General features: G+C 44.4%; 1 protein-coding gene and 1 pseudogene across 1 annotated transcript in view; both read right to left on the bottom strand.

The window, feature by feature from the left end:
* The window catches only part of Adgre1 (adhesion G protein-coupled receptor E1), a 76,081-nt gene that overhangs the window by 44,041 nt on the left and 6,085 nt on the right, over positions 1 to 25,955 (bottom strand). Inside the window, exons 4-12 of the mRNA XM_041669494.1 lie at positions 18,444 to 18,599; positions 17,348 to 17,503; positions 17,145 to 17,264; positions 15,787 to 15,933; positions 14,959 to 15,108; positions 13,452 to 13,592; positions 13,220 to 13,366; positions 9,140 to 9,228; positions 2,439 to 2,522 (exon numbers count right to left, since the gene is read on the bottom strand). Of these exons, the coding sequence (XP_041525428.1) occupies positions 2,439 to 2,522; positions 9,140 to 9,228; positions 13,220 to 13,366; positions 13,452 to 13,592; positions 14,959 to 15,108; positions 15,787 to 15,933; positions 17,145 to 17,264; positions 17,348 to 17,503; positions 18,444 to 18,599 (1,190 nt within the window). The remainder of the gene's footprint in view (positions 1 to 2,438; positions 2,523 to 9,139; positions 9,229 to 13,219; positions 13,367 to 13,451; positions 13,593 to 14,958; positions 15,109 to 15,786; positions 15,934 to 17,144; positions 17,265 to 17,347; positions 17,504 to 18,443; positions 18,600 to 25,955) is intronic.
* LOC121459536 lies at positions 6,002 to 7,958 on the bottom strand (annotated as a pseudogene).

Raw genomic sequence — 25,955 nt, 5'->3', positions numbered from 1 at the left:
CCAGTACAGTTTCCACACCTCCCGCGTGGAGCACTACAATCCTGCTCCAGTACAGTTTCCACACCTCCTGCGTGGAGCACTACAATCCTGCTCCAGTACAGTTTCCACACCTCCCGCGTGGAGCACTACAATCCTGCTCCAGTACAGTTTCCACACTTCCCGCGTGGAGCACTACAATCCTGCTCCAGTACAGTTTCCACACCTCCCGCGTGGAGCACTACAATCCTGCTCCAGTACAGTTTCCACACCTCCCGCGTGGAGCACTACAATCCTGCTCCAGTACAGTTTCCACACCTCCCGCGTGGAGCACTACAATCCTGCTCCAGTACAGTTTCCACACCTCCCGCGTGGAGCACTACAGTCCTGCTCCAGTACAGTTTCCACACCTCCCGCATGGAGCACTACAGTCACACACGAGTATGTAGAATTTTCACACCTCCAATGTGAAGCACCACAATCATGCTTCAGTACACAGAGTTTTCCACGTGGAGCACTACAGCCACACTAGAGCACACAGAGTTTCCACTTACATAACTTCTCTGAAATGATAAAACTGTAACAACAGAGAAGTATTGGGGTTCTAGAGCTGAAGGGGAACCCAGGCTGGGTGCAGCTCTGGTGGTCAGATGTTGCAGTGGCCTTTAGTTCCATCCCCTGCATCACAGGAAAAGGAAACTGGCTGAATCCTGATTTATAAGCCAGTTCCATGCAGAACTGCACCTCCGGGAATAACAGAAGTAGCTTCACCTTCCATTCATGTTTCCAGGCTTATAACTACAGTCAATCAAATAGGAACTTTGTGTACCCAATGCTGCCCCAGGGAGTTCAAAGCTCAGGTACAGGGCTTGAGTCGATACATGCTTGCTGCATGAAGACCAGAGTAAGGTCCCCAGAACCCATGTTTTATTTATTTATTTTTTTTAATTTATTTATTTATTAAGGATTTCTGCCTCGTCCCCGCAACCGCTTCCCATTTCCCTCCCCCTCCCCCGATCAAGTCCCCCTCCCTCATCTGCTCGAAGAGCACTCAGGGTTCCCTGACCTGTGGGAAGCCCAAGGACTGCCCACCTCTATCCAGGTCTCGTAAGGTGAGCATCCAAACTGCCTAGGCTCCCACAAAGCCAGTACGTGCAGTAGGATCAAAAACCCACTGCGATTGTTCTTGAGTTCTCAGTATTCCTCATCGTCCGCTATGATCAGCTAGTCCAGATTTATCCCATGCTTTTTCAGACCTAGGCCAGCTGGCCTTGGTGAGTTCCCAATAGAACATCCCCATTGTCCAGAACCCATGTTTTAATATAATCTGGGCAACAGTATACAGACTGAGCAGGGTACATATATGTATTTAGTAATATATATGTACATACATAAACATATGTAACAAGTAACAACATTTAATGTAGCATGCACAGTAACATATAATGTAGCATGTAACAACTGCTACTGGGGAGAAGGAAAGATGGTAGTGGGAAGGGTGAGCTGGGTGAGATATGACCATGGTTTATGAAGGGAGCAAGCACTTTGGTCTGCCATTTTGACTTCAGACTCCATTTTGCTTGCAATGTATTAAAGTTCAGGTTCCCAAGCCATAGGGGAGCTGAGAACTTCCAATGATTGCTCAGCTTCCTCCCAGAAATCATAAAATTAGTTGTCATGCATCTTTCGTTCCCAACAATTGAAGGAACAAACAAATCTGATTGGTTGGACTGAAAGGCTTGCATTATATTGATTGACAATGATGGGACATTCAAGGAAGCCCCTAATTCAAGGAAGCCTCTGAAACATAGTTGGTGAAAATTATAACTATAACTTGCCAATAAATGTAAGTTTTATGATTATAAACCCCACTTCCGCCCTTTCTTGGTGCTGTCAGGAGAAACAAGACCCCCTGAGTCCTTGTCTTGAAGCCCTGATCCATCAGTGACCCAGTTATGTGTGATTTATCAATGTCTTTGGAACACACAAATGCTATCGCTATCCTTCCTCATGGTGTATAATGGGCTAGGTGGGACAGTTTACATATGTGAAATTGTGGCTAACATGTATGAAACTGCTGGAGAATAAACAAAACATACTCTATTTTGAAAAATAACATAATTTCAAAAAAAAGAATAAAGAAAGTGACATGTTTTGAAATCAGAGCCTGAAGAGATGGGTCCAAGACAGGAAGGGGTAGGGGATACAAAAAAAAAAAAATAATGACACACAGTCCTGAAAAATGTCAGGACAAGACCCATTATATTCTATGCTGAAGAAAAAACCTAAAAAGTGAAGATATGCTGAGATGCTGAAGACAATATCTAAGGTTAATACCTGGCCTTCACACACATGTGCATACACACACACACACACACACACACATTCATGCAGCCATGCATGCACACACTCAGAGTGGTGGGAAGAGACAGACAAACAGATGCAGAAGGTGCTGCCATTACCTGTAGGGACACTGGGGCACTTTTGTTTTCACACGTGTTATCCAGGATGCTGAAGGTGGCATTCACAAGTGTGCAGAAGGAGGCCTGTGTCTCAGGAGAAAGAGCACATATGAGTACCAGCCAGTTCGTTGTGAATCACAAAGTCTACAAATTGAGCAACTAAGTCCAACATTTGAGTCCTCCAAATTCCTGAGTCTCATTCTGAGGGTAATAAACACCTTCCCATCGAGCTTTCATTTTAGAGAAGTTGAGAAGGTTGAGGATAACAGACCCATTTGCTCAGAAGAATTTTGGCACACTCTGGCCCGCAAGGAGACTACAGTTTACAAGGGCCTAGTAATCAGAAGAGGTGAAGACTCCAGCTATAAACAAAGGGCAAGAAGAAAGAGGTCCTAAATTGCCCTGATTTGATTGGCGCACACTGTATACCCCTGTTGAAACATCCAATTTTGATTGGCACAGATGGTATACTATGATGAAACACCCGATTTGATTGGTGCACACGATATACCCATGTTGAAACACCCTATTTGATTGGCACACAGTATACCCATGTTGAAACAGCCCCAATACACTCATTGATATGGAGAGTTATTTCATTTCTGATGCTCAGATAAAATACCTTGACAAAATCATCTCGGGGAAGAAAGGGTGTGCTTCAGTTTACAGTACTAGGGTACTGCCCATCTTTGTGGCAACTCCAGGTAGGAACCTGAAATGGCTCACCACTGCCACAGACAGTAGCATGGAGCAATGTGTACATGCCTGCTCACTCACTTGCCTATGCTCAGCTCTATTTCCCACTCTTACACAGTTCAGGACCCCTGCCTAGGAAATGGTGCTGCCCACTGTGGACTCGGCCTTCCCATATCAGTCAACTTAATTGAGACAATCCCCCATAGATATACCCACAGGACAACACAATATAGACAGTCCCTCACTGAGACTCTCTTCCCAGGTTGGGTCAAAATGGAAATTAAAATAATTCATTAAGGTTGGAGGTGGTGGTGCACACCTCTAGTCCTAGCACTTGAGAGGTCAAAGCAGGCAGATCTCTGTGAGTTTGAGGTCATCCTAGTCTTCATATCAAATTCCAGGCAATCCAGAGCCACACAGTAAGGTCTTCTCTCAAAAGCAAACAAAACCAAAAGTACCTAGTCATCACCCATGTTATTAAAACAAATGTATGAATGGCCAGCCTGTTTCCCCCCCCCCCCAAAAAAATGCGAATGCCCAAGAGTTACATGGAAAAAAGTTCTATTCTTGGCCATAAATGAAAATACATATCAAAATAATATTAAGATTCCATCTCATCTGAATCAGAAGGATACCCTCAAAAAAGACAGTGGCAGCATTAAGTGGACTCGGTGAGTTTACAAGGAGCACATGAAGCTGGGAGGGAATGTGGTGCAGGGATTAGAAGAGAAGAAGCGAGTGGATTCTATCAAAACATGTGTATGAAATTCTCAGTCAGTAAGACGGTACAGTAAAATGACACCCAGTGCTAGTAGGGGTTCTGGGGATATCCTCTGTGCACTGCTGGTGGGAATGCGGATAGTATTGTAGAACTCAGCGTGCAGGCTCTCAGAGGAGGAAAACTCATCATGGGACATGGCCTGAGGATGCACCTAAAGGAATCGTGTTGGCTACAGGAAATGTCCAGAATATAAAGATTCATGCAGAGAAAACTAATTAGTGTTCCTGGGACCTCCAGGAGATGTGGCAGCTCCTGTGAATGGATGCGGAAATTCCACTAGGAATGATGAAGATCCAGAACAAGCTACTAGTGATATTTTCATGACGATGTAAATCTACTGCAAACCACTGAACTGCACACTTTTAGATGGTGGGGTAATGGCCAGTCTCATTGTGATGGAAGACACACTTTGGGTATGCCTGTAGGGAATTCCTTCTCTCTCTCTCTCTCTCTCTCTCTCTCTCTCTTTTTTTTTTTTTTAATTTATTTACTATTTTATGTGTATGGGTGTTATGATCACCTATGTGACTGCTTGGTATCTGCAGAGGACAGAGAGAGTGTAAATTGCCCTAGAACTGGAGTTTAAATGGTTGTAAGCCACCCTGTGGGTGCTGGGATTTAAACCTGAGTCCTTTGGAAGAACAGGCAGTGTTATTAATTTCTGAGCAATCTCTCAAGCCTCCTGTGGGACGATATCTTAATTAGGTTAATTGGGGTGGGAAAACCTGCCTGCTGCAGGTGGCATCTCCTCTTGGCTAGAATTCTGCTCTGTATGTATGAAGGAGAGAGTGAGCTGAGCTCTAACATTAATTGCTCTCTGCTTCCTGACTTCAGATGCAACGTGACCAGCTGCCTCAAAATCTTGCTGCCAAGCTCTCCTCACCACGACTGACTGTATCCTCACACTGTGAGCCAAGACAGGCCCTCCTCACCATGACTGACTGTAAGACAGGCCCTCCTCACCACGACTGACTGTATTTTCACACTGTGAGCCAAGACAGGTTGCTTTTGTCGCAGTATCTTATCACAGCAATAAACAAGTATCCCACATAAGCAGATTATTTATTGTATGTATTCTACCATAGCAAACCACAAAAACAGTGTGCCACGGCATGTGCAGGTTCCACAGATAATGTGTAAACTCACATTAATGATGACAATTTCTGAAGGTGGATATGAAATCTTTTACAATCACAGTAAGTTTTAATAAGTCAGGTTCTCCACTCACAACCCACTTCTGCCTGAGAAGTGTTTGCACGACTCCAGGGTGTAAGTATGTATGTATGTATATAAGTACGTATGTATGTATATATGTTTGTGTGTATACATGCATATGTACATAAAGAAACATTTGCTGGTAATAAATCATGAAATTTATCTCAAAAAATTCCTTGGGCTTAGGAAGCAACTCAAAAGCAGAGAGCCTGCCTAGTAGGCACAAGACCCTGGGTTAAATCCTAAGCATTATAGATAAATAATTAAAATTCAAAGACTTTGTTTTGTATGTGTGTATGCATGTGCACACACACACATTCATGTATGGATGTCCTCATGTACCTATAAGTGTGATTGCTTTGAGGACAAGAAGAGTGTCCCTGGAAGCTGGATTTTAGGCAGTTGTGAGCTGACTGGTGGGGGTAGCGGGACTCTAACTTAGATCTTTGGGGAAAGCAGCCATGTTCTTGACCACTGACTTAACTCTCCAGCTGCCCTGCCATTCATTTCCCTTTTAAAAGAACTCCTCAAGTTTTGACAAGAAAAATATCCTGCCTTCCCTAGTAGTTGAGTATTATTTTGGTCAATGCGTTGTGACTAGAAGTAATACTTAGGAATATTCTTCTTTTGGTGGGGGGTGTCAATTTGAATCATTTTTTTAGACTTTTCATTTTCTGTTTAGGAAACAGCACTTATAACGCACAATGTCTTACTTCCACTCCCTGTGCACATGTTCCAAATTTAAGCTCTCTTGAAAATATTCAGTAATTTATTGTAGCAGCATATATTTAAAACTGCCAAGTAAGATGCTAAACCTGGGTACTTCAAATGTTTCCCTGTAGAACAAAACTATGCCTCTACTTGGATTGGCTTAATCCGCCTCTTCAATGGTGGGTCCTGAAGAAGCACCATGAGAGAGAGGAGTTCTCCCACCAAGGAAGCCCCAGGCATTGTGCCAGCATTCAGGTACAGCTACAGCTTGGTAGTCATGGTTGCAGACTTTCTCCAGTTCTTTCTGCTGGTGTTCAGATTCTTCCTTCTCAAGTACAGCTTGGTAGTCATGGTTGCAGACTTTCTCCAGTTCTTTCTGCTGGTGTTCAGATTCTTCCTTCTCTGCAGTCTGATTCTTATACAGGCAACTGATGATTTCATTAAACTCATCTAGAATCTTCTATTTGTCCTCATTATTGATTTACCTGGAAGCATATCATCTTTAGCTCTTGCTCTCTCATGTTAAATGAGTATGATACCATTGAGTTCTTGGGCAGTACCTTATCTCTTTGCTTTTCATATCTACCTTTGAACTTCTCAGCTTCCTGGGTCATGCACTCAATATCCTCCTTGTTCAAGCAGTTGTTGTCTTGCGTGGTGGTGACCCTGTTTTCCTTTCCTGTGCTCTTACCTCCAGAAGGAGCATTGAGGATGTCATTGGCATCGATGTCAAAGTGACTTAAGTTTGAGAAATGCCCCCTGGGTGTTGGAGGTATGCCTGTGAGTTCAAACTTTCCAAGCAGGTTGTTATCCTTGGTCATGACCTTTTCACCTTCATACACCTGAATAAGCACACCTAGCTTGTCAAAGTAGGTGGTGAAGGTCTGTGTCTTCTCGGTATGAATGGCAGTACTGTGCTTGGTGAGGACAGTCATGACTCCATCAACAGTTTCAATACCAAGGAAAAGATGGACGGCATTTAAAAGCAGCAAATCCCAAACATTCTCAGACTTGTCTCCTGATAGAACGGCTGCCTGATAGCTGCACCATAAACAACAGCTTCAATGGGGTTAATGCTCTCATTCAGTCCTTTTCTACTGAAGAAGCCTTGCAGAAGCTTCAGGATATTGGGGGTCCTGGTAGAACCCCCATTTGGGACAATACCATGGATCTATGACTTGTACTTTGGAGAGCCTTTTCTATAGATCCAGAGTGCCATGGAACAGGACAGCATTCAGTTTTTCAAACTGAGCACAGGAAATGGAGGTATGGAAGTCAATTCCCTCATAGAAACAATCTTACTACCTGCCTGGGTTCTGGAAAAGAGAGTACATTTAGCCTTTTCACAAGCAATATGGAGTCCGACTCTGGTTATCAAAGTCTTCTACACCAAGGTGGGTGTCTCCAGCTATTGATTTGACTTTAAAAGTTTCACCTTCAATAGTGAGGATTGACACATCAAAAGTACCACCTCCAAAGTCAAAAAGAGCACATTCTTTTCAATTCCAACCTTCTTATCTAAACCATGGTCCTCTCTTAATTTTTATGGATTCTTTGTGGACTTCCAATTATACCTTCTGATCCTACTTGTCTCCCCATCTCTCCGTATCTTCCCTCTACTCCTGCAACCTCAACTTCAAATCAAAGTAAAGTTTGAAAAAAAAAAACAATAATGAAACAAAAAAAGAATCTTGTCATGAATGCTGTAGTGTGGCCCACTGAGTCACACAGTTTTCTCTTCAGTCCATTCATTTTACTTGCAAGTGTCCACTGGTCTGGCTCAAGGCCTCCAGCTTCTGCTGCACCACCAATAACAGACTCTCACTGGGGCTCCTCCTGGATATCCTGTTGTTGTCCTGTGTTATGAAGATCCTGCAGTTTTAGATTTGTAGGTCCTTCCCCTTCACATTATCTGCCAGTTCACAGATGTAGTGGATGTTGGAGTGTGTCAGTTCAGAGCCCTGGTTATGGGCCTGGGTGGTAGCTGGGTTGCTCAGTCCGCTGGCTTTCCCTCATCATCACTCCCCAGGTGAATTCTCCAGAACTGCCAAGGCTAGCTTGCCCAGTGCAGCTGCCAGTAAGGAGTGGGGCCAGTTATCCTGTTCTTGGGTCGCCATATCTGGGTCCTTCACAGTCACATCACCAGGGTCAACTCTACTTCTTTGCCCAGGCAAGATACAAGGCCCTCTCTCCTGATTCCTGGGGAATACGAGGAGGGCACAGAGTAAGCTCTCCCCCTCTCATGCCCTCAGGGCTGGCTCATTTGAGACCCCAACAATAATTTAACTGTGCTGCCCAGGCAGGGTGCCAGGCCCACTCTCCTGTAAGCTGCAGCTGGTGCAGTAAAGAGACAGGTTCACTCACTCTCATGACCCTGGGCTATTCTCACCTGCCACAGGTAACAAGAGGTAGAGTGAGAGGGTGTCTTTACCTTACCCATGCCATCGAATGTCTAAACCATACTCTTAAACTGGAAGGAGACTTTAATTTTTTCTTGTCCTCTCTCCACTACCTAAAATACAGATCAGATGGCAGAAGCCAGAGCAGTCATCTTGGGCCACAGAGAGGGCGTTTTGTAAGAAGAAGGGAATAGTTTCCACTTTTAAGAACAATACAATCACTATGGGTTTTGCTATTTTGCTATTACATTTATTTTAAGATTGCTGAAGCAATCTTTAACCTAAGTAGCTTCTTGGAAAACATCAAGAACTAAGAGTGCTCAACAATGCTTACATATTCAATAATAATATGTACCCAGCCCTAAAAGGGGCATCTATATCAAAGACACACACACACACACACCAAGACGCAGAGAAGCTAGTGGGCCAAGAAGTGGAAAGAAAGTAAGAGCAGAAGGGTGGGGAAGAAAGCAATGAGATGCTATCTTCTGGATATGACAGGGCAAATGCACTCAAGAACACATAGCAGCTATGGGTATCTGCACAAGACCAAGACAGCCAAAATTCAGGGCATAGACTGTGGAGGTGCTCTCCAGCCCCCACTCCCTGAAGAGCTATGGCCGTGATAGCTACTAGGAAAAGGAGAATCATTCTTTCTTGGGGCTGTGGCATCTGGTGGTGTCCCATGCTCCAGTGGATGCTCCACACCCATGCATCTATGGGCAACACTGGCTGAATAAAGTGAGTAATCAAAGAAAAACAGGACATGAAGTTGGAAGAGATCCAGGTTGAGAGAGGATGGGCATCAGGGAAAAGTAGGAGTGATTGTTATCATATTAGATTGTATACATGCATGAAATTCTCAAGAATAAAGAAAAATACTATGTTATAAAACTTACATCGTCAAGACCCCTGGCTTTCTCTGCTTGGCACTGCTGTATCTGCTCACTGTTAGGTATCAAGTCTTCCTTACACTTGAAGGGGATCCCTGGAAGGAAGAAAAAACCCGCAGCAAACAGTAAGGTGTGACTACAAGTCAAACTGATTCTGTGACTTATGCGCATAACATCCAACCTTAACACATAGCAGGGACTAGAACCAAACTGCAGTTAAACAGCAAGTTAAGAGGCTCCAAGGGCATGGCACGGGCTTAAAGGGAGCAAGACGAGACGACGCAGAGTGTGATGCCCAATGCCACAGTGACCATTCCGTCAACTATCAACAGAATCCAGGATAACTCGAGAGATCAGCCTCTGGGCACACCTGTGGCAGATCATCTAATTAGATTAACTGGTGTTGGAAGACACAGCTTCACTGTGAGCAGGACCATTCCTTGGACAAGAGAGCCTGGACTTCACAGAATGGGAAAATCAAACAGCAACAGCATGCATAGCTCTCTGTTCCTGACTGTGGATGTGATGTGACCAGCTGCCTCAACTTCCCCACACGGAACCAAGACCAGAATAAATTCTTTTCCCTTGAGTTGCTTTTGTCGAGTTAGTTTTTCACAGTGACAAGAAACTAAGATACCATTGATGTAAAATTCTAAGGCTGTTGTGATCTGGGGCCAGTCAGGACCATAAATTATTTCTTGGACCAGAGGGGAGGTGTGGGAATAATTGAGGTACAACTCACATGCCTTTATCAGGAGGGAGTTTTTAGGCATCCCTCATGAAATCCTGAGTTCACATCCTGAAATATCATCAGCGTTTATTCTCTAAACAGCTTTTATACCAAAACGTAAACTGAGGGGGAAATTGATTAGCATTTTGTATTCTAGGTAGTGGGACTTAGGTCTCATCTGCAACTATGATGACTCTGTCACTTAGACTAAATTAACACCTCTTCCCCAGGCGACCTCCCACAATTACAAAGAAGGAGCCGAGTGACATTAGCATATCCTGACTTTTTGTTTAGAATGGCCTTAGCTGGTCTAAAATGGCTAGGTGCCCACCTTCTGTGTGGCAAGTGAGACTGTGGCCTAAAAGTCTGGCCGCCATGTAATATAAAAATATGGGCCTGTCTAATATGGCCCTCCATATGACAAACAAAGGTAAACAAGCTGGTGCATGCCTGAAGGCAGAAGGATTCTTTTCAAGAAGAGGAACAGAATCAAGAAGAGATATCAGCCTAGCTGTCCATCAACAGATGAGTGGATAAATGTGATAGATAGATAGATAGATAGATAGATAGATAGATAGATAGATAGATAGATATAGATATAGATATTATAGCAGAATATTGTTCAGCCATATGAAATTTCTTTTTTTAATATTTATTTATTATGTATACAATATTCTGTCTGTATGTCTGCAAACCAGAAGAGGGCACCAGACCTCATTACAGATGGTTGTGAGCCACCATGTGGTTGCAGGGAATTGAACTCAGGACCTTTGGAAGAGCAGGCAATGCTCTTAACCACTGAGCCATCTCTCCAGCCCCAGCCATATGAAATTTCTAAGAAAATGAATGGAACTGGAAAATATTATATTGTGGTAACAGAGATTTATAAAAAAAAAGATACTCCATATTGTCACTCATATACAGATCCTGATTTCCACAGGTTAAATATATTTAAGAGGATGTTAGTGTGTGGAGAAAGTGGTAAGTCGGAAGGGGCTTTAATGAATAGACTGTAAAGGGTAACAAAAAGCATGAGAGCCTATCCCACCCAGCTTGCATCCAGAAACCGCCCACCCTTCTGCCTCCCTCCCCTCTTGGGGCACATAACATCACCCAGCTCAGCCTGTTTGGGTGCTGGGACCAAGTTGTGAGGGCAACCGAGTGGGTGGTGGTTCCTTTGTCTCAATAGCCTGCCTGCAGCAAGCAAGGTAGGCCCTTTGTTTACAAGCTACCTGACCTGCAGGGAGATCTGATCTCGGCACCAGGAGAGCCATCACTGGGAACCTTCATCTGGCAATGGATGGAGATAAAAACAGAGACCCACATTGGAGCACCGAAATGAGCTTCCAAGGTCCAAATGAGGAGCAGAAGAAGGGAGAACATGAGCAAGGAAGTCAAGACCGCGAGGGGTGCACCCACCCACTGAGACAGTGGGGCTGATCTATTGGGAGCTCACCAAGGCCAGCTGGACTGGCACTGATAAATCATGGGATAAAACCGGACTCTCTGAACATGGCGAACAATGAGGGCTGATGAGAAGCCAAGGACAATGGCACTGGGTTTTGATCCTACTTCATGTTCTGGCTTTGTGGGAGCCTAGCCAGTTTGGATGCTCACCTTCCTAGACCTGGATGGAGGGGGGAGGACCTTGGACTTCCCACAGGGCAGGGAACCCTGACTGCTCTTTGAACTGGAGAGGGAGGGGGAGAAGAGTGGGAGGAGGGAGAGAGGAATGGGAGGAGAGGGAGGAAAATGGGAGGCTGGGAGGAGGCAGAAATTTTTTTTCAATAAAAAAAAGAAAAAAAGCATGAGATACAAGAGGAGAGGGAAAGGTGTAGAGGAATAGGAAGAAAGGAGAGAGGAGGAGAGGGGGAGAAAGGGAGAAGAAGGAGAGGAGAAGAAAATAGTAGATGAGACGGAAGAAGGGGTAGGGGAAGAAAGGAAAATGGAAGGAGAGAAGGGGAAAGGGAGGAAGGGAGGAAGAAGGGGAGGAGAAAAAGAATAACGGAAGGAGGATTTGCGTCTGAATGATGCTCTTCTCACTATTTTCTCAGAACAAACATAATATTTACATTGTGTTAGGTACCATAAATAAAAAAATTAACAGTGGGAATGAAGAGGTATAATAATAACTATTTCTAAATGGTTCATTGTGAGAAGGAGACAGAAAAATGAAACAGGGAAGGAGCAAGCAGAGGACAGAATGCCACTGGTGATATGCTGAGCCCTGTGGCGGGAAGGACCTTAGATACATTTGTGTTGTCATTGTGCTTCATTGCAGCCATTCAGGCAGCACACATTCTACTTTAGATTTTAGTGTGTGTGTGTGTGTGTGTGTGTGTGTGGTGTACGTGTGTATGAACATTTGCATGCGTGTATAGCATGGATGCCTGTGCATCTGGAAGTCAGAGGTAGCACTGGGTGTCTTCCTCAATCACTCTCCACCATCATGGACTCTAACACTCTGGAACCCTAAGTTTCTAAAGCTGCCTCAGCCATGGTATTTCATCATGGCAACAGAAAAGTAACTAATACAAAGGGGCACATCCTTGGAGAAAACTGGCCCTCCCTGGGCAGTTAGCAGTTGCCCCCCGCGACAGTAGGCTCATGAGCTCCTCCCCAACCTGTGTTCATGCTCAGTACTGTGATCTGGCCAAAAACCTTTTAATATCCATTACTTAAAATTTTTTTAAGCTTTTAAGCCAGGCAGTTGTGTCACACACCTTTAATTTCAGCACTCAGAAGGCAGAGGCAGGCAAAGCTCTGTAAGTTTGAGGCCGCCTGGTCTACAAGAGCTAGTTCCAGGACAGGCTCCAACGCTACAGAGAAACCCAGTCTTGAAAAATCAAAAAAAAAAAAAAAGCTTTTGTTCTTGAGAGAAAAAATGAAATGCTTTCACAAGACACCAACGCCCCAGGGAGCCTGAACTCTTCCCATGGTTCCTGTTTACATCTAACGTGTGTGAACCCCAGGACCTTGGTGCATACTGTAACCTGGGACAATATGACCTTCACTCTTTCAGGTTTATATTTCAAACTGCATGTGGTCGTGAACACCTACGATTCCAGCAGTTGGTAGATAGAGGGATGACAAATGGGGTTCAAGGCAAGCAGTGAGTTTGAGAGGCTAACCTGAACTACATGAAACACTGTCTGGAAAAAAAAAGCATACTTGATCCAAAATCCACTCCATAACTTATTAGTGCATGGACCAATGAATCCATAAAGGAGTAAATAGGAGGAATATACTGCATAGGGGAGATAAAAGTAGGCAGAGAACCAAGTTAATAGAAAAGAAAAACGTTTTACAAGTGAAGCAAAGACACAGCTACCCTTGCCAATGCACTAAGACATTACTTCTGCAACTGAAGTTGCCATATGCCTCGGATCCTTCTGGATCTGGTCGGAAGTTGGGAAGGCAGCTGCAGATGTAGGAGCCTGGGACATTGGCGCAACCAGAATTTTGTCCACATGGGGATGGATCTTGGATACATTCATCAATATCTGCAATAAAAAGCAAATATATAAAGAACTTCATAAAATGCAGAGAAGGGCACATGCTAGGCCACCTGGGAAATTCTCGGCTCACCTTCACATGCCACTTCTGGGTCTGTGAAAGTCACTTGTCCATTGCTCGGCGCAAAGCCAGGATAGCAAGTGCAGAAGTAGCTCCCAGGAGTATTAGTGCATGACGAGTTGGGAGGGCACATGGCATCACACTCATCGATATCTGTACAGTGGGGAACGAGTACATGGGAGAGTGATGATTCTGTGCAGAAAGAATTTGCAGAGCAACGATAAGGAGCTCAGTTTGACCCCAGCAGCTGGTGTCACTGATTTCACTTCTGTTGCCCACGAGAAAATACCCAGGCAAAAAGCAGTTTAGGGAAGAAAGGGCGTATTTTAGGTCACAGCTCCAGCTTGCAGCCATTGTTGTGGGGAAGTCAAGGAAGGAACTTGAAGTGGCCTCTGTGGAGGCCCTAAGAGGCCAAAGGTCAGAGAGTTTGGGACTTGTTTTTAGTTCATTCGAGATTATTGTTCCTCTAACTCACATTCATAGCCAAAATGAACAAATGTGTGATGCTGGATTTTACCACATGCAATTCAGAACCCCCAACCTAGGGAAGAGTGCCTACAATGAATAGCACCATCCATGATGGGAGGATCCCCTCACATCAATTAACAGAGTCACAACAATCCTCCACAGATGTGCTGTTCTAGTTAGCATTAACCACCAACTTGACTAGTTTAGAAACACCTAAAAGGACATTTTCATCAATTGTCTTCATCAGATTGGTCTGTAGACATATCTGTGAGGAACTGGCTTTGTTGTCTTAATTGATGGAACCAAGTCCCCTGTGAGTGGCACTATCCCTGGGCAAGTGGTCCCCAACTGTAGAAGAAAGTTATCTAAGCATAAACCTGTGAACAAAGCTGAAAGTGACCTAGCCAATAGCACTCTTCCACGGTTCCTGCTCCAGATTCCTGACATGAGTTCCTGCCCTGATTTTCCTCAGTGACAAATTGTGACCTAGAAGTGTAAGTCAAATAAACCCTTACCTCCCTGAGCTGATTGGATCATGGTGTTGTCATGGCAACAGAATGAAACTAGAATGCATACCCACAGATCAACCTGACCTAGACTCCTCCTCATCAAGACTCTTCCAAGACAATTCTAGATTGTGTCCAGATGACAACCAAAATTAACCAAATGACACGCAGAGTTTTTCCCCTTTGGATTCTAGTTTGGTTCCTGACTGTAACCAACAGGATAAGATATTAGTGATATTCTGGGATCTACAAGCTCAGACTCTTAAATACCTGGCATGTTCTGCATTCTTGCTCTTAGAATCACACTTTTTTCAAAACAGGAGGAAGCTTGAGTGTCACTGTGGAAACTGGTGTCTCAGTAGAGTGCCCAGCCAGAGACTAATTATTGAGACCTATCAGCTACTATAGACACAGGCCCTCGGGACACTAGATGAAACAGAAAAACTAGTTCATTGTTAGCAAGAACAAATGCCCATTTTTATAAGTCACTATATTTGGGATTCATTTAATACCCATTGATTCCTCCACATGGCTAAGGAGATTACCTGTACAGTTAATATCTGCTGTATTATCAGGAATCTGAGGAACTGACAAAAAGAATCCAGATGGGCAGGAGCAGCTGTAGGACCCCAGGGTATTGATGCAAATCAAGGTGGGGCCACAAAGAGTGGAGTTCCTGGAGCACTCATCCACATCTAAACAGAAAGTCGAGTTATGAGGAACGATGACATTTGAGCCAGGAAAGTATTAGCATGTAAAACTCTGGCTGGGACTAAATGCATTATACATTATAATATGGCCACGAGCCTGTGGAGGCCAGGGGCTGGAATGTGGTGCCTTGGGAATGAATGATCGATCTCCAGAGGCTCAGGCATCTGGACACTTGGTCCCCAGCTGATGGTGCTGTTTGGAGAGGTTCAAGAACTGAAGCCTTGCGGGAGGAAGTATGTCACTGATGAAGTGGTACTAACTCATAAACACAGGTACAGAAAGATCAAGGTCAGGTAGGCTGTGCTCCCTCTGACAGCAATCCAGAACCTTAGTATGTTTATGATGCACAGCACACAGGGAGGAGTTAGGTAATCTCGGTAGGTGTGCAGTGCAGCAGCAGAAACGTAGCAGAACCAGCTCCCAAAAATTGTTCTCTGACCTCCACACATGTAGCGTGATGTACACATACCCAAAAGCATGACAGAAACAAAGGAAGGATGGAAGGGAGGGAGAGAGGGGAGAGGAGAGGTAGGAAACAGAAGGAAGAACTCTTGGCTTCAGCTTTTCAGATGAAAATCTTGAATTCATCCTAAGCCCAAACCTTTTATAACTGCCTTTGCAACTAGGTTTTATCTAAGTTCCTGGTCAACACCTTCACCTACCTTCGCAGGATTCTCCCAGGCCCTGGAATGTTGACCCTCCACCACTAGATTCGAGTCCTGAGTCACACGTACAATAATAACTTCCAACAGTGTTGTGGCAAGAAGCATTCTCTGGGCAACTGTCGTGTTCCGCACATTCATCTTTATCTGATGAGTTGGAGGGGGGAAATGTAGGAGAATATAAGTGGGGGATCGAGAAGAGAAGACTACACTTGAAAGATGCACTCTCTGTGCTAACTGGTAGCTGGCATGATGAAGACCCTCCAACACACGTGCTCTCTTTCCTCCTGGCCACTCAGAGGCATGCTTCCAAGCCTCCCTTGCAGCTATACATAGCCATAAGAATAAATTCTGGCCAAAAGAACATAAGTTGAAATGTTGCAAAGAGTTTTAAAACATAATTATCAACATTCACAAAAAAATAGTCATTATCCTTCATCCCTCCTGCAACCACACTTTGGGGTGTGGATTTAATGCCACGTGGTTTCTCCACTACTCCCGCGAGGAAATGACGTTTGACTCCCCCACCTCCTTGAATCCATCTTGTCCTCTTGCTTGTGCTAGCCAATAGAATGCACAAGTGGTGGGTGTCAGTTCCAAACTCGGGTCTCCAGAAGCCTGATGGCTCTGCTCTTTCTCTGGGACTAATTGGCACTTGCACATGAATGAGGCCCAGGCTAGGGTCAAGAATGGGATCTAGGGGGCTGGAGGGATGGCTCAGCGGTTAAGAGCACTGCCTGCTCTTCCAAAGATCCTGAGTTCAATTCCCAGCAACCACATGGTGGCTCACAACCATCTGTAATGAAATCTGGTGCCCTCTTCTGATCTGAAGGCATACATGCAAAGAGAATACTGTACACATAATAAATATATAAATCTTTATAATACAAAAAAAAAGAATGGGATCTACATGGAAAGTGGGCAGAAGGAATGCAACGGCCAGAGGATGGGGAGGAGTGCTGTTAGGTACCACATTTTCTGGACAGGACAGAACTGTTGTGCACATAAACTCCCAAAAGTTGTGGCAGCTCCTGAGGCCCCACTCCTCCCTGAGCAGCTATGGTTACTGGAAATGGTAGGAAGGGAGATTTCCTTCAGTGGTGGAGACACTGTGAAGTTTCTCTTGGTCACATCAAACACAATCAAGTGCAACAGGGCCACAACAAAGGCATGGAAGGAAGCAGTAAATATGTGGGTTAAAAGGGGGAGGAGGAGTTTGGCACAATCTGTGAATGGTTAAATTTAAAAAGAGCAGGGGTGTAGCCAAGTGACCCAGCGTGGCAGGTGCTAAGCCTTGGGTTCTGTCCTCGACACAGACAAAAACATATAGAAAATGACAAAAACCAAGTGCCACAAACCTTCACAAACAAGGCCATTCCAGAAGAAGCCAGGGTGGCAGGTGCACTTATAGCTTCCCACAGAGTTCGAACAGTTGGAGTATGCAGGGCAGATCCCACCCTTCTGACACTCATCAATGTCTGCAAGGCAAAGAAAAAGAATGAGGGAAGAACATCAAGCTCCGACCACTGAAGACCCACAGCAGAGAGTCTGAAGACATTACCTGTGCAGGGAAAATGACCTGAACTTTTCAGAATCCAGCTCTTCCCAGTGGGAGAAGAGAAGCCACTAATACAGCTGCACTGGGATCGCCCAGGCAAATTTTTGCAGACCGAGTTAGGACCACAAGGTGAGTCGCTTTGAAGACATTCATCAACATCTGAGCAAAGAGAAAAGTTGGAGTGACAAACTGCTCTCGCCCTACAAATTGAACCTCCTTTTATTTGCTTTAAGAGTCCTCATCATTTGGTGACTTTGATGGGGTCCAGGGTCTCTCTATTTAAACCTGAACAGTCTTAAATTTGGGTTCCCAGGTCATAACAGTGGGTTGCTAAGTCAAACACCACATCTTGTCCTCTTGAGACACTCAGTCTTGAGGCACAGCCATCTGTGAGTTTTTGCAAGGAAGAGGAGTCAGGAGAAATAGTGGATGAAGGGAAGGAGAGAGAGGTGTGTGGAGATTGGTATCCCGATGTGTGGATGGGTGAGTAGAAAGAGAAGAGAGAAGAAAGGGAGAGAGAGACGTAAGGAGGGAGGAGTGTAGATGGTTTTCCTTTGTGTAGATTAATTGATAGGCGTAATGAGTTAGCAGGCAGACAAACAGATGGAAGGGCAGATGGATAGGCAAATGCATGGATAAGTGTATAGATGAAAAGGGAAAAGAAGGCGGGCATGAGGGAGGAAATGGAAAGCTTTGTGCCTATTTAGATATGTATTTGTACCAATGAATAGATAGAAAGGAAGGGTGACCAGGAAGAGAGGAATTTGGGGCGTGTGGTAGGAATGGCAGGAAGTAACCACACCCAGTGCCCAGCCAGCATGAGCCTGACCTACCGAACACTGGAAGGCTTTGATAGAATGTGAACACTTGTGTAGTGATTTCTTCTGAACTGAAGCACACCCTCCCCAGGGAGGAGGGACTCCCAAGACTCAGGAAGTCAAGATACCTTCCATAACAGATTCACAAGGCCCTCCTCATGGTTATATGATCAATAAACAATTGAGCTGCCTGAGCACGGTGTGGGGATCTTTTCTCTGGCCTGTGGCACTGCCGTACATAGGGTTTATATGTCCCCAGAAAGTCACACGACAAAACTCACCTTTACACTCCACTCCTGGGCCCTTAAAGTTGGTTTGTCCATTACTGGACTGGAAGCCTTGTTTACAGGTGCAGTAATAGCTGTACGTGGTGTCGGTGCAGGTGGCATAAGCCGGACACGTGGTAGTGTCTTCACATTCGTTCACACCTAGGTTGCCTGGAAAGAAGAGTGTGGACATCTGAAACAATGCAATAGGGAATTCAAGGAGTCGCGTAAAGGAACGGAGGAGGCGCACCCTGCTGCCTGCCAGGGTGATCTTCTCCAGAAAGTGGCCTTGTATTTGTGAGAGATGAAGGTAAATGGATGGAGAAGCTGGTCTTTATAAGAAGAGCTTACTTTTCTCTCCCCATCTCCCCTTACCCCCGTCCCACCCCACCCCCAAGTTCCCAATTTTTTGCCCGGCATTCTTGTCTACTTCCCATACCCAGGATAACAACTATATGTTTTCCTTTGGGTTCACCTTCTTATTTAGCTTCTTTAGGATCACAAATTATAGACTCAATGACCACTATTTGTGGCTATAATCCAATTATGAGTGAGTACATCCCATGTTCCTCTTTTTGGGTCTGGGATACCTCACTCAGGATAGTGTTTTCTATTTCCATCTATTTGCATGCAGAATTCGAGAAGTCATTGTTTTTTACCGCTGAGTATACTCTAATGTGTATATATTCCACACTTTCTTCATCCATTCTTCTATTGAAGGACATCTAGGTTGTTTCCAGGTTCTGGCTGTAACAAATAATGCTGCTATGAACATAGTTGAACAAATGCTTTTGTCATATGATATGGCATCTCTTGGGTATATTCCCAAGAGTGGTATTGCTGGGTCCAGGGGTAGGTTGATCCCAAATTTCCTGAGAAACCACCACACTGATTTCCAAAGTGGTTGCACAAGTTTGCATTCCCACCAGCAATGGATGAGGGTACCTCTTCCTCCACAGCCTCTCCAGCAAAGGCTATCATTGGAGTTTTTTATTTTAGCCATTCTGACAGGTGTAAGATGATATCTCAAAGTTGTTTTGATTTGCATTTCCCTGATTGCTAAGGAGGTAGAGCATGATCTTAAGTGTCTTTTGGCCATTTGAACTTCTTCTGTTGAGAATTCTCTGTTCAGTTCCGTGCCCCATTTTTTAATTGGGTTAATTAGCATTTTAAAGTCCAGTTTCTTGAGTTCTTTATATATTTTGGAGATCAGACCTTTGTCAGTTGCAGGGTTGGTGACGATCTTCTCCCAGTCAGTAGGTTGCCTTTTTGTCTTAGTGACAGTGTCCTTTGCTTTACAGAAGCTTCTCAGTTTCAGGAGGTCCCATTTATTCAATGTTTCCCTTAATATCTGTGCTGCTGGGGTTATACATAGGAAGCTATCTCCTGTGCCCATCTGTTGTAGTGTACTTCCCATTTTCTCTTCTATCAGGTTCAGTGTGTTCAGAAAAGTAAGAAGGGGAGAATGGGGGGAACTTGGGGAAACGGGATGATTGGGAGAAAGGAAGGTTGGATAGAGGAGCAGGGAATCACATAACTTAATTAAGGGAGCCATCTTAGGGTTGGCAAGAGACTTGAACCTAGAGGGGCTCCCAGGTGCCCAGGGCAATGTCCCCAGTAGCTCCTTGGGCAGCTGAGGATAGGGAACCTGAAATGACCCTATCCTATAGCCATACTGACGAATATCTTACTTATCATCATAGAACCTTCATCTGGTGATGGATGGAGTTAGAGACAGAGACCCACACTAGAGCATCGGACTAAGCTCCCAAGGTCCCAATGAAGAGCAGAAGGAGGGAGAACATGAGCAAGGAAGTCAGGACCACGAGGGGTGCACCCACCCACTGAGACAGTGGGGCTGATCTATTGGGAGCTCACCAAGGCCAGCTGGACTGTGACTGAAAAAGCATGGGATAAAACCGGACTCTCTGAACATGGAGGACGATGAGGGCTGATGAGAAGCCAAGGACAATGGCACTGGGTTTTGATCCTACTTCATGTTCTGGCTTTGTGGGAGCCTAGCCAGTTTGGATGTTCACCTTCCTAGACCTGGATGGAGGGGGGAGGACCTTGGACTTTCCACAGGGCAGGGAACCCTGACTGCTCTTTGGACTGGAGAGGGAGGGGGAGAGGAGTGGGGGGAGGAGGAGAAGAGTGGGAGGAGGGGGAGGGAAATGGGAGGCTGGGAGGAGGCAGAAATTTTTTTTTCAATAAAAAAAAAGAAGAGCTTAGAGATGAGCACGTTTGTGCCTGAATTGACTCCCCAAGTGTAGCTTCCTCAAATAAAAGCAGAAAAGGCATCCAAACCAGCACAAAAATGAATGACAACAGAAAGCCAGGAATGGGAAGAAGCCGGGTGACATGATTTCTCCAAAGACTATGGGTCCTGGACTACTCAAGCCATCAGTGCTGATGGGAGTAAAAGCCTGAGTGAAGACCTTGATTGAAACTCTGCTACCAGAATGATCCGTGACCCCAAAGGTTGTGCCAACAAGCAGAGGAACGAAATGAGGAAATCCACCCTGGATGGGAGAGGAGCGGCACAACACAGAAAACAAGCCAGCATAGGAGATGTGCATCTGAAACACAGTCCAGTTAGCAAAGCTGAGGATCCGTGGGCGTGGGGCTGTAAACACCAGACCTGTTGAGAGGAGAGCAGCTGAAAGCCAGGCTTCAGATTTTTTCTTTTTATTGATTCTTATTGAGCTCTACATTTTTCTCTGCTCCCCTCCCTGCCTCTCCCTTCCCTGCCTCTCCTCTCCCCTTCAACCCTCAACCAAGGTCCCCATGCTCCCAATTTACTCAGAAGAGCTTGTCTTTTTCTACTTGCCATGTAAATTAGATCTATGTATGTCTCTCTTAGGGTCCTCAGTGTTGTTCCTGTCCCAGTGTGTTGAAGTGTACTTCCCACTTTCTCTTCTATAAGGTTCAGTGTGGCTGGCTTTATGTTGAGGCCTTTGATCCATTTGGACTTGAGTTTTGTGCATGGTGATAGATATGGGTCTATTTTCATTCTTCTATATGTTGATATCCAGTTATGACAGCACCATTTGTTAAATATGCTTTCTTTTTTCAATTTTATATTTTCAGCTTTTTTGTCAAAAACCAAGTGTTTGAAAGTGTGTGGATTAATCTGGGTCTTCGATTTGGTTACATTGGTCCTCCTGTCTGTTCTTATGCCAATACCAGGCCATGTTTCAGATTGTTAAACCACAGTGGAAACCATCAACAGATACCCCCAAGAAGAAAAGTATTGTCAGGATAGAGGACAAGATTAGAGAACTCAAGGAAAGTGTCCCCGCTGCCCAAAGATGACAACCCAACTTTAAGGGACCAGGAGGATAATGTCACGATAAGTTTATGTTGTGTGACTTCCTGAGGAGACACAAAAAAACGTCTATTCTCACCCCAGGTAGGGCACTAGCCACAGTCCAAAGAATTTATCCCAAACCACATTCAAGAAGCTCAATTGATTATTGCTCATATAACCATGTGAATCTGATGTGGAAGATATTTGACTTCCTGAGTGTGTGGTAGATGCTTGCGTCACTTAATTTTGGGAATTTGGCCGGTGATAAGTGTCTGCATGACCCACGAGCCTCTGACCAAGGCTGAGAGCACAAATCTCTAGACATAAATGTAAATTGTCAATGTGACCACTTATTAAAACAACACCAGTCAGTTCCCACCTACCTCCCCAATGGGCCTTGTACATACAACAGTAGGTTCTCACTAGGGAATGAACAAAGAGAGGCTTTGCAAAGAATGCAAAAAGTTAAATAATAAAACTTCATAGCACGCCAGATGGTGAGTAAAGGTCAAGTTAAAAATGAAAAGAACTGGGGAGGAAAGAATTGAAAGGTGGAAGGAGGCATAATTTCTTTAGAAGGAATCCCATACAGACTTCCTTCAGACATTTCACAAACTCCTAGAAGGAATAAACAAGAATTGTGGGGAACAGACTCCCTTCACATTGTCCTCTGAGCTGCATGTGTGTACAGGCAGACAGACAGAAAGATATACATAGACAGAGATGAAAGATGAATAGATGATAGATAGATAGATAGATAGATAGATAGATAGATAGATAGACAGACAGACAGGTAGATGATAGACAGATAGATAATAGAGTAATATTTCTTTTAAAGATGAGTTGTGGAGACATATGAGTAAAAATAATAAATGCAAAGACCCTGTGTCAGAACTATTCCTGATCCTACAGGTAGCAAGGAAGTCAGTACAAATTTGAGGCCAGAATGAGTGAGGGGAAGTGGGGAGGGCAGAGGAGACCCACAGTCAGATGGACCTTCTAAGTCATTGAATAATTCTGATTTTTTTTTGTGTGTATACTTGAGTGTGATAATTCATCTGTATTGTCAGTTTGACTGAATTTAGAGTCTCCTGGGAGACACACCTCTGCAGTTTCTGTGATATACTTGCAGGAAGAAGCACCTCCTGAAGTGAGTCTGCACCCCACCAGCTGGGGATCTAGACTGAGCAAAGGGGCAGGGCGATGTCACCCATCTCATTCTGCGCCCTCACCATGTCTGTGATGCGACCAGTTGCCATCACACCTTTCCCGACATTAACACACTCTCTCTCCAAGCCAGGAGCCAACCAACTCCTCCTCCCTAGGTGTCTCCTTGCTGGGTGTGAGGTTACAGCAATGTGAGAAGCAGCTAATGAGATGAGTGATGGGAGCCATGGCGAGGATTTGGATAGAGGAAGCATGGTGACAATTTTAACTGCTGGAACTGTGAGCTTCAGAAATCCAGAAGCCGGATGGCCAGGGGTGGAAGATTGTCCTTGCCTGTGAGAGGCATGTTCAGTATAATCCAGGCAGGAATGGGAAGAGTGTGGAATTCTGGGTAGGCTTGGGAAGTAATGCTGACATGGGTGGTAGATAGAATGGGTGCAAATACTGGCTTGAACCAACTCTTGTGCAGCACCGCGCTGTTTATCTGACTGTGGCTCTATGGGATAATGGAAGATCAGGGCAGGGACACAGCCAGCACTGTCCTCTAGTCAGAACAGTCTTTGGATCTTGGTGGCCTGTCATGCTTCAGTATGAATTTGAGGATTTTTGTTCTATTTCTACGAAGAACAGTGTTGGTGTTTTGACGGGGATTGAGCTGACTGTGTGGATTGTGTTCAGCAGGATGGTTGCCCTATGTTCTCTCTTCCCACAAGAGGAATACAAGAGGCCGTATTCCACAGTGACAGCCTCAGTTCCCTCCTCCAGTGTCTTATAACAAGTAGACACTGTTCCTTTTTTCATTTATCCCCAGATGAGGTGGTTTTGTGTGAGTGAGTGTGTGTGTGTGTGTGCACGCATATCTGTCTGTCTATGCATGTGTGCATGTGTGTATGAGCCTGCATGTGTGTGTGTTTGCGTGCCTATGTGTGTCTGTGTGTACGTTTGTGTTCCCGTCTTGTGTGTCTCTGTGTGTATGTATATGTGTGTGCACATGTGTATGTTCTGTTTGATTTGGTTCGGTTTGGAGCTACTGTGAGTGAGTTTGTTCCCTGATTTCTTCTCAGCATCTACATTATTCGTATAGGAATTCTACTGACATTTTCAGTTTCGTATAGGAATTCTACTGACATTTTCAGTTAGGAAGACAGAGGTCAATGGAAGTAAAGGGTGGGACACAAGACCAGGCAGTGGGGTGAATATACATGTAAGAAAATGGCATAGCAAACCTATTATTGTGTATGATTCTATGTGCTAATAAAAACATTTAAAAGCAATGATGATGCAGACATCAAATGGTAGGGTGAGACCTTTGTGAAGTGCCCTGAAACGTGAAGACAGACGATCACTGTTCTTACATTTCTCATTGCATTCTTGACACACTGCCTGAGAGCCAACTTCAGTCTACCTGCAGTCTACCCAATGTTTCCCACCCACACTTGGGGCCCCAGCTCTCTCTCCAGCTTCCTTTGTCTCTGCAGTGGCCACACTGCACACTTCCAGCACCCTCTGTCTCTTTGGTTTTTTTCTTTGGGGACCCTCCATGTAAACCTCTCAAACTTTAAGTCCTTCCAAAACCAGAATAAGAACCCTGTCCTGGGTGACTGGGGACCTACTGACCTTCCAGCTCACAGCCTTCCCTGACCTAAAAGCCATCTCTGCATCCCCAGTACCTTTGGACATGCTGTCCTGTTACTAGATTGGCCTCCTGTCCCCACTGTTTCACCTTTTTAAAATTATTTTTTAAATAGAGAGCACATGAAGCTGGGAGGGTATGTTAAGGACAGTGGGGGTAAAATTATCATATTTCATTGTTTGGACATGAGAAATTTGTCAAAAAAAAATTTAAATTAAGTAAGAGATAGATAATAATAATAATAATAATAATAATAATGATGATGATGATGATGATGATATGATGATGATGATGATGATGATGAAGAAGAAGAAAGAAAGAAAGAAAGAAAGAAAGAAAGAAAGAAAGATAGATAGATAGATAGATAGATAGATAGATAGATAGTCTCAACAAACAAATGTCCCTCCCTCAAACCTTATTGCCCAAATTCAGTTCCAGGACCCATGTGGTGGAGGCAGAGAATCTTCCACTCTCCTGGGCTGCCCTCTGACCATCACACATTACCACACGTGTGCAAATGCATATACACACAAGTAAATAAATTTCTAATAAATGTTTAAGTTTTGATAAGTCTAAAGTTTACCACAGTGAAAGCAAAAGCTACTTGATCAAATTCATAGCCTTGGGAGAGAGATACTGTACATATCAGGGGATGTGAAAGACTGTGTAGTTTTCTGGCTCTTCCTAAGCATTTACTGTTTTCTTGTTCCTATTCCTCCTGTTAATAGAACGCACTGTATTCAAGGTAAGCTAACACTGGTTATGGAAGCATGTGCCGACAATTCAAGCCACTTGGAAGCTGAGACAAGAGTTCACAAATCCAAGGCCAGTCTGGACTGTACAGTCAGAGACAGAGAGAGAGAACAATTTTTGAGTACAGATCCTGGAGTAACTGCAGAAATCAGGAAAATAAAAATGGGCCACAAAGTGTGGGGACCCTAGAGAGGGAAACATAGAGATTATGGGTGATATGAAGGGGGAGATGGAAAAATAGAGATGGAGGTTTTCATTGGGAGGAATGATAAGTAACACTAAGGATTTCTGGAAAACCATAGAGTCATTATTTTATATTTACCTAGAATTATATATAAAATACATATATGTATGTATATATGTATATATACTTATGTATGTATATGTGTATATACACATATGCATAGACACATATATACATAAAATAAAGTTGTCCCACCTGAGCTGGCAATGCTTCCCAATGACAAGATGTCCCTAAAGACACATCAGTGGCACTCATACCTCAGAGGTGACCATCAGCTATCTAATTGAATTGAAGACCCACTCAACAGGAGGAAAGTCATGTCTGGAAACCCAGCCAACTCCCCGGGGCTAGCGAAGTGGTGGATCTTAAAGGCGAGCCTGTTACCACCACTTTCCTAAACCAGGGTCGTTTCTAACTGCA

Source organism: Microtus oregoni, unplaced genomic scaffold (assembly GCF_018167655.1).
Source record: "Microtus oregoni isolate MIOR12 unplaced genomic scaffold, Mior012 000019F_ref0000042, whole genome shotgun sequence".
NCBI classification, from domain to species: domain Eukaryota; kingdom Metazoa; phylum Chordata; class Mammalia; order Rodentia; family Cricetidae; genus Microtus; species Microtus oregoni.
This window is presented reverse-complemented; position numbering and strand designations above follow the sequence as displayed.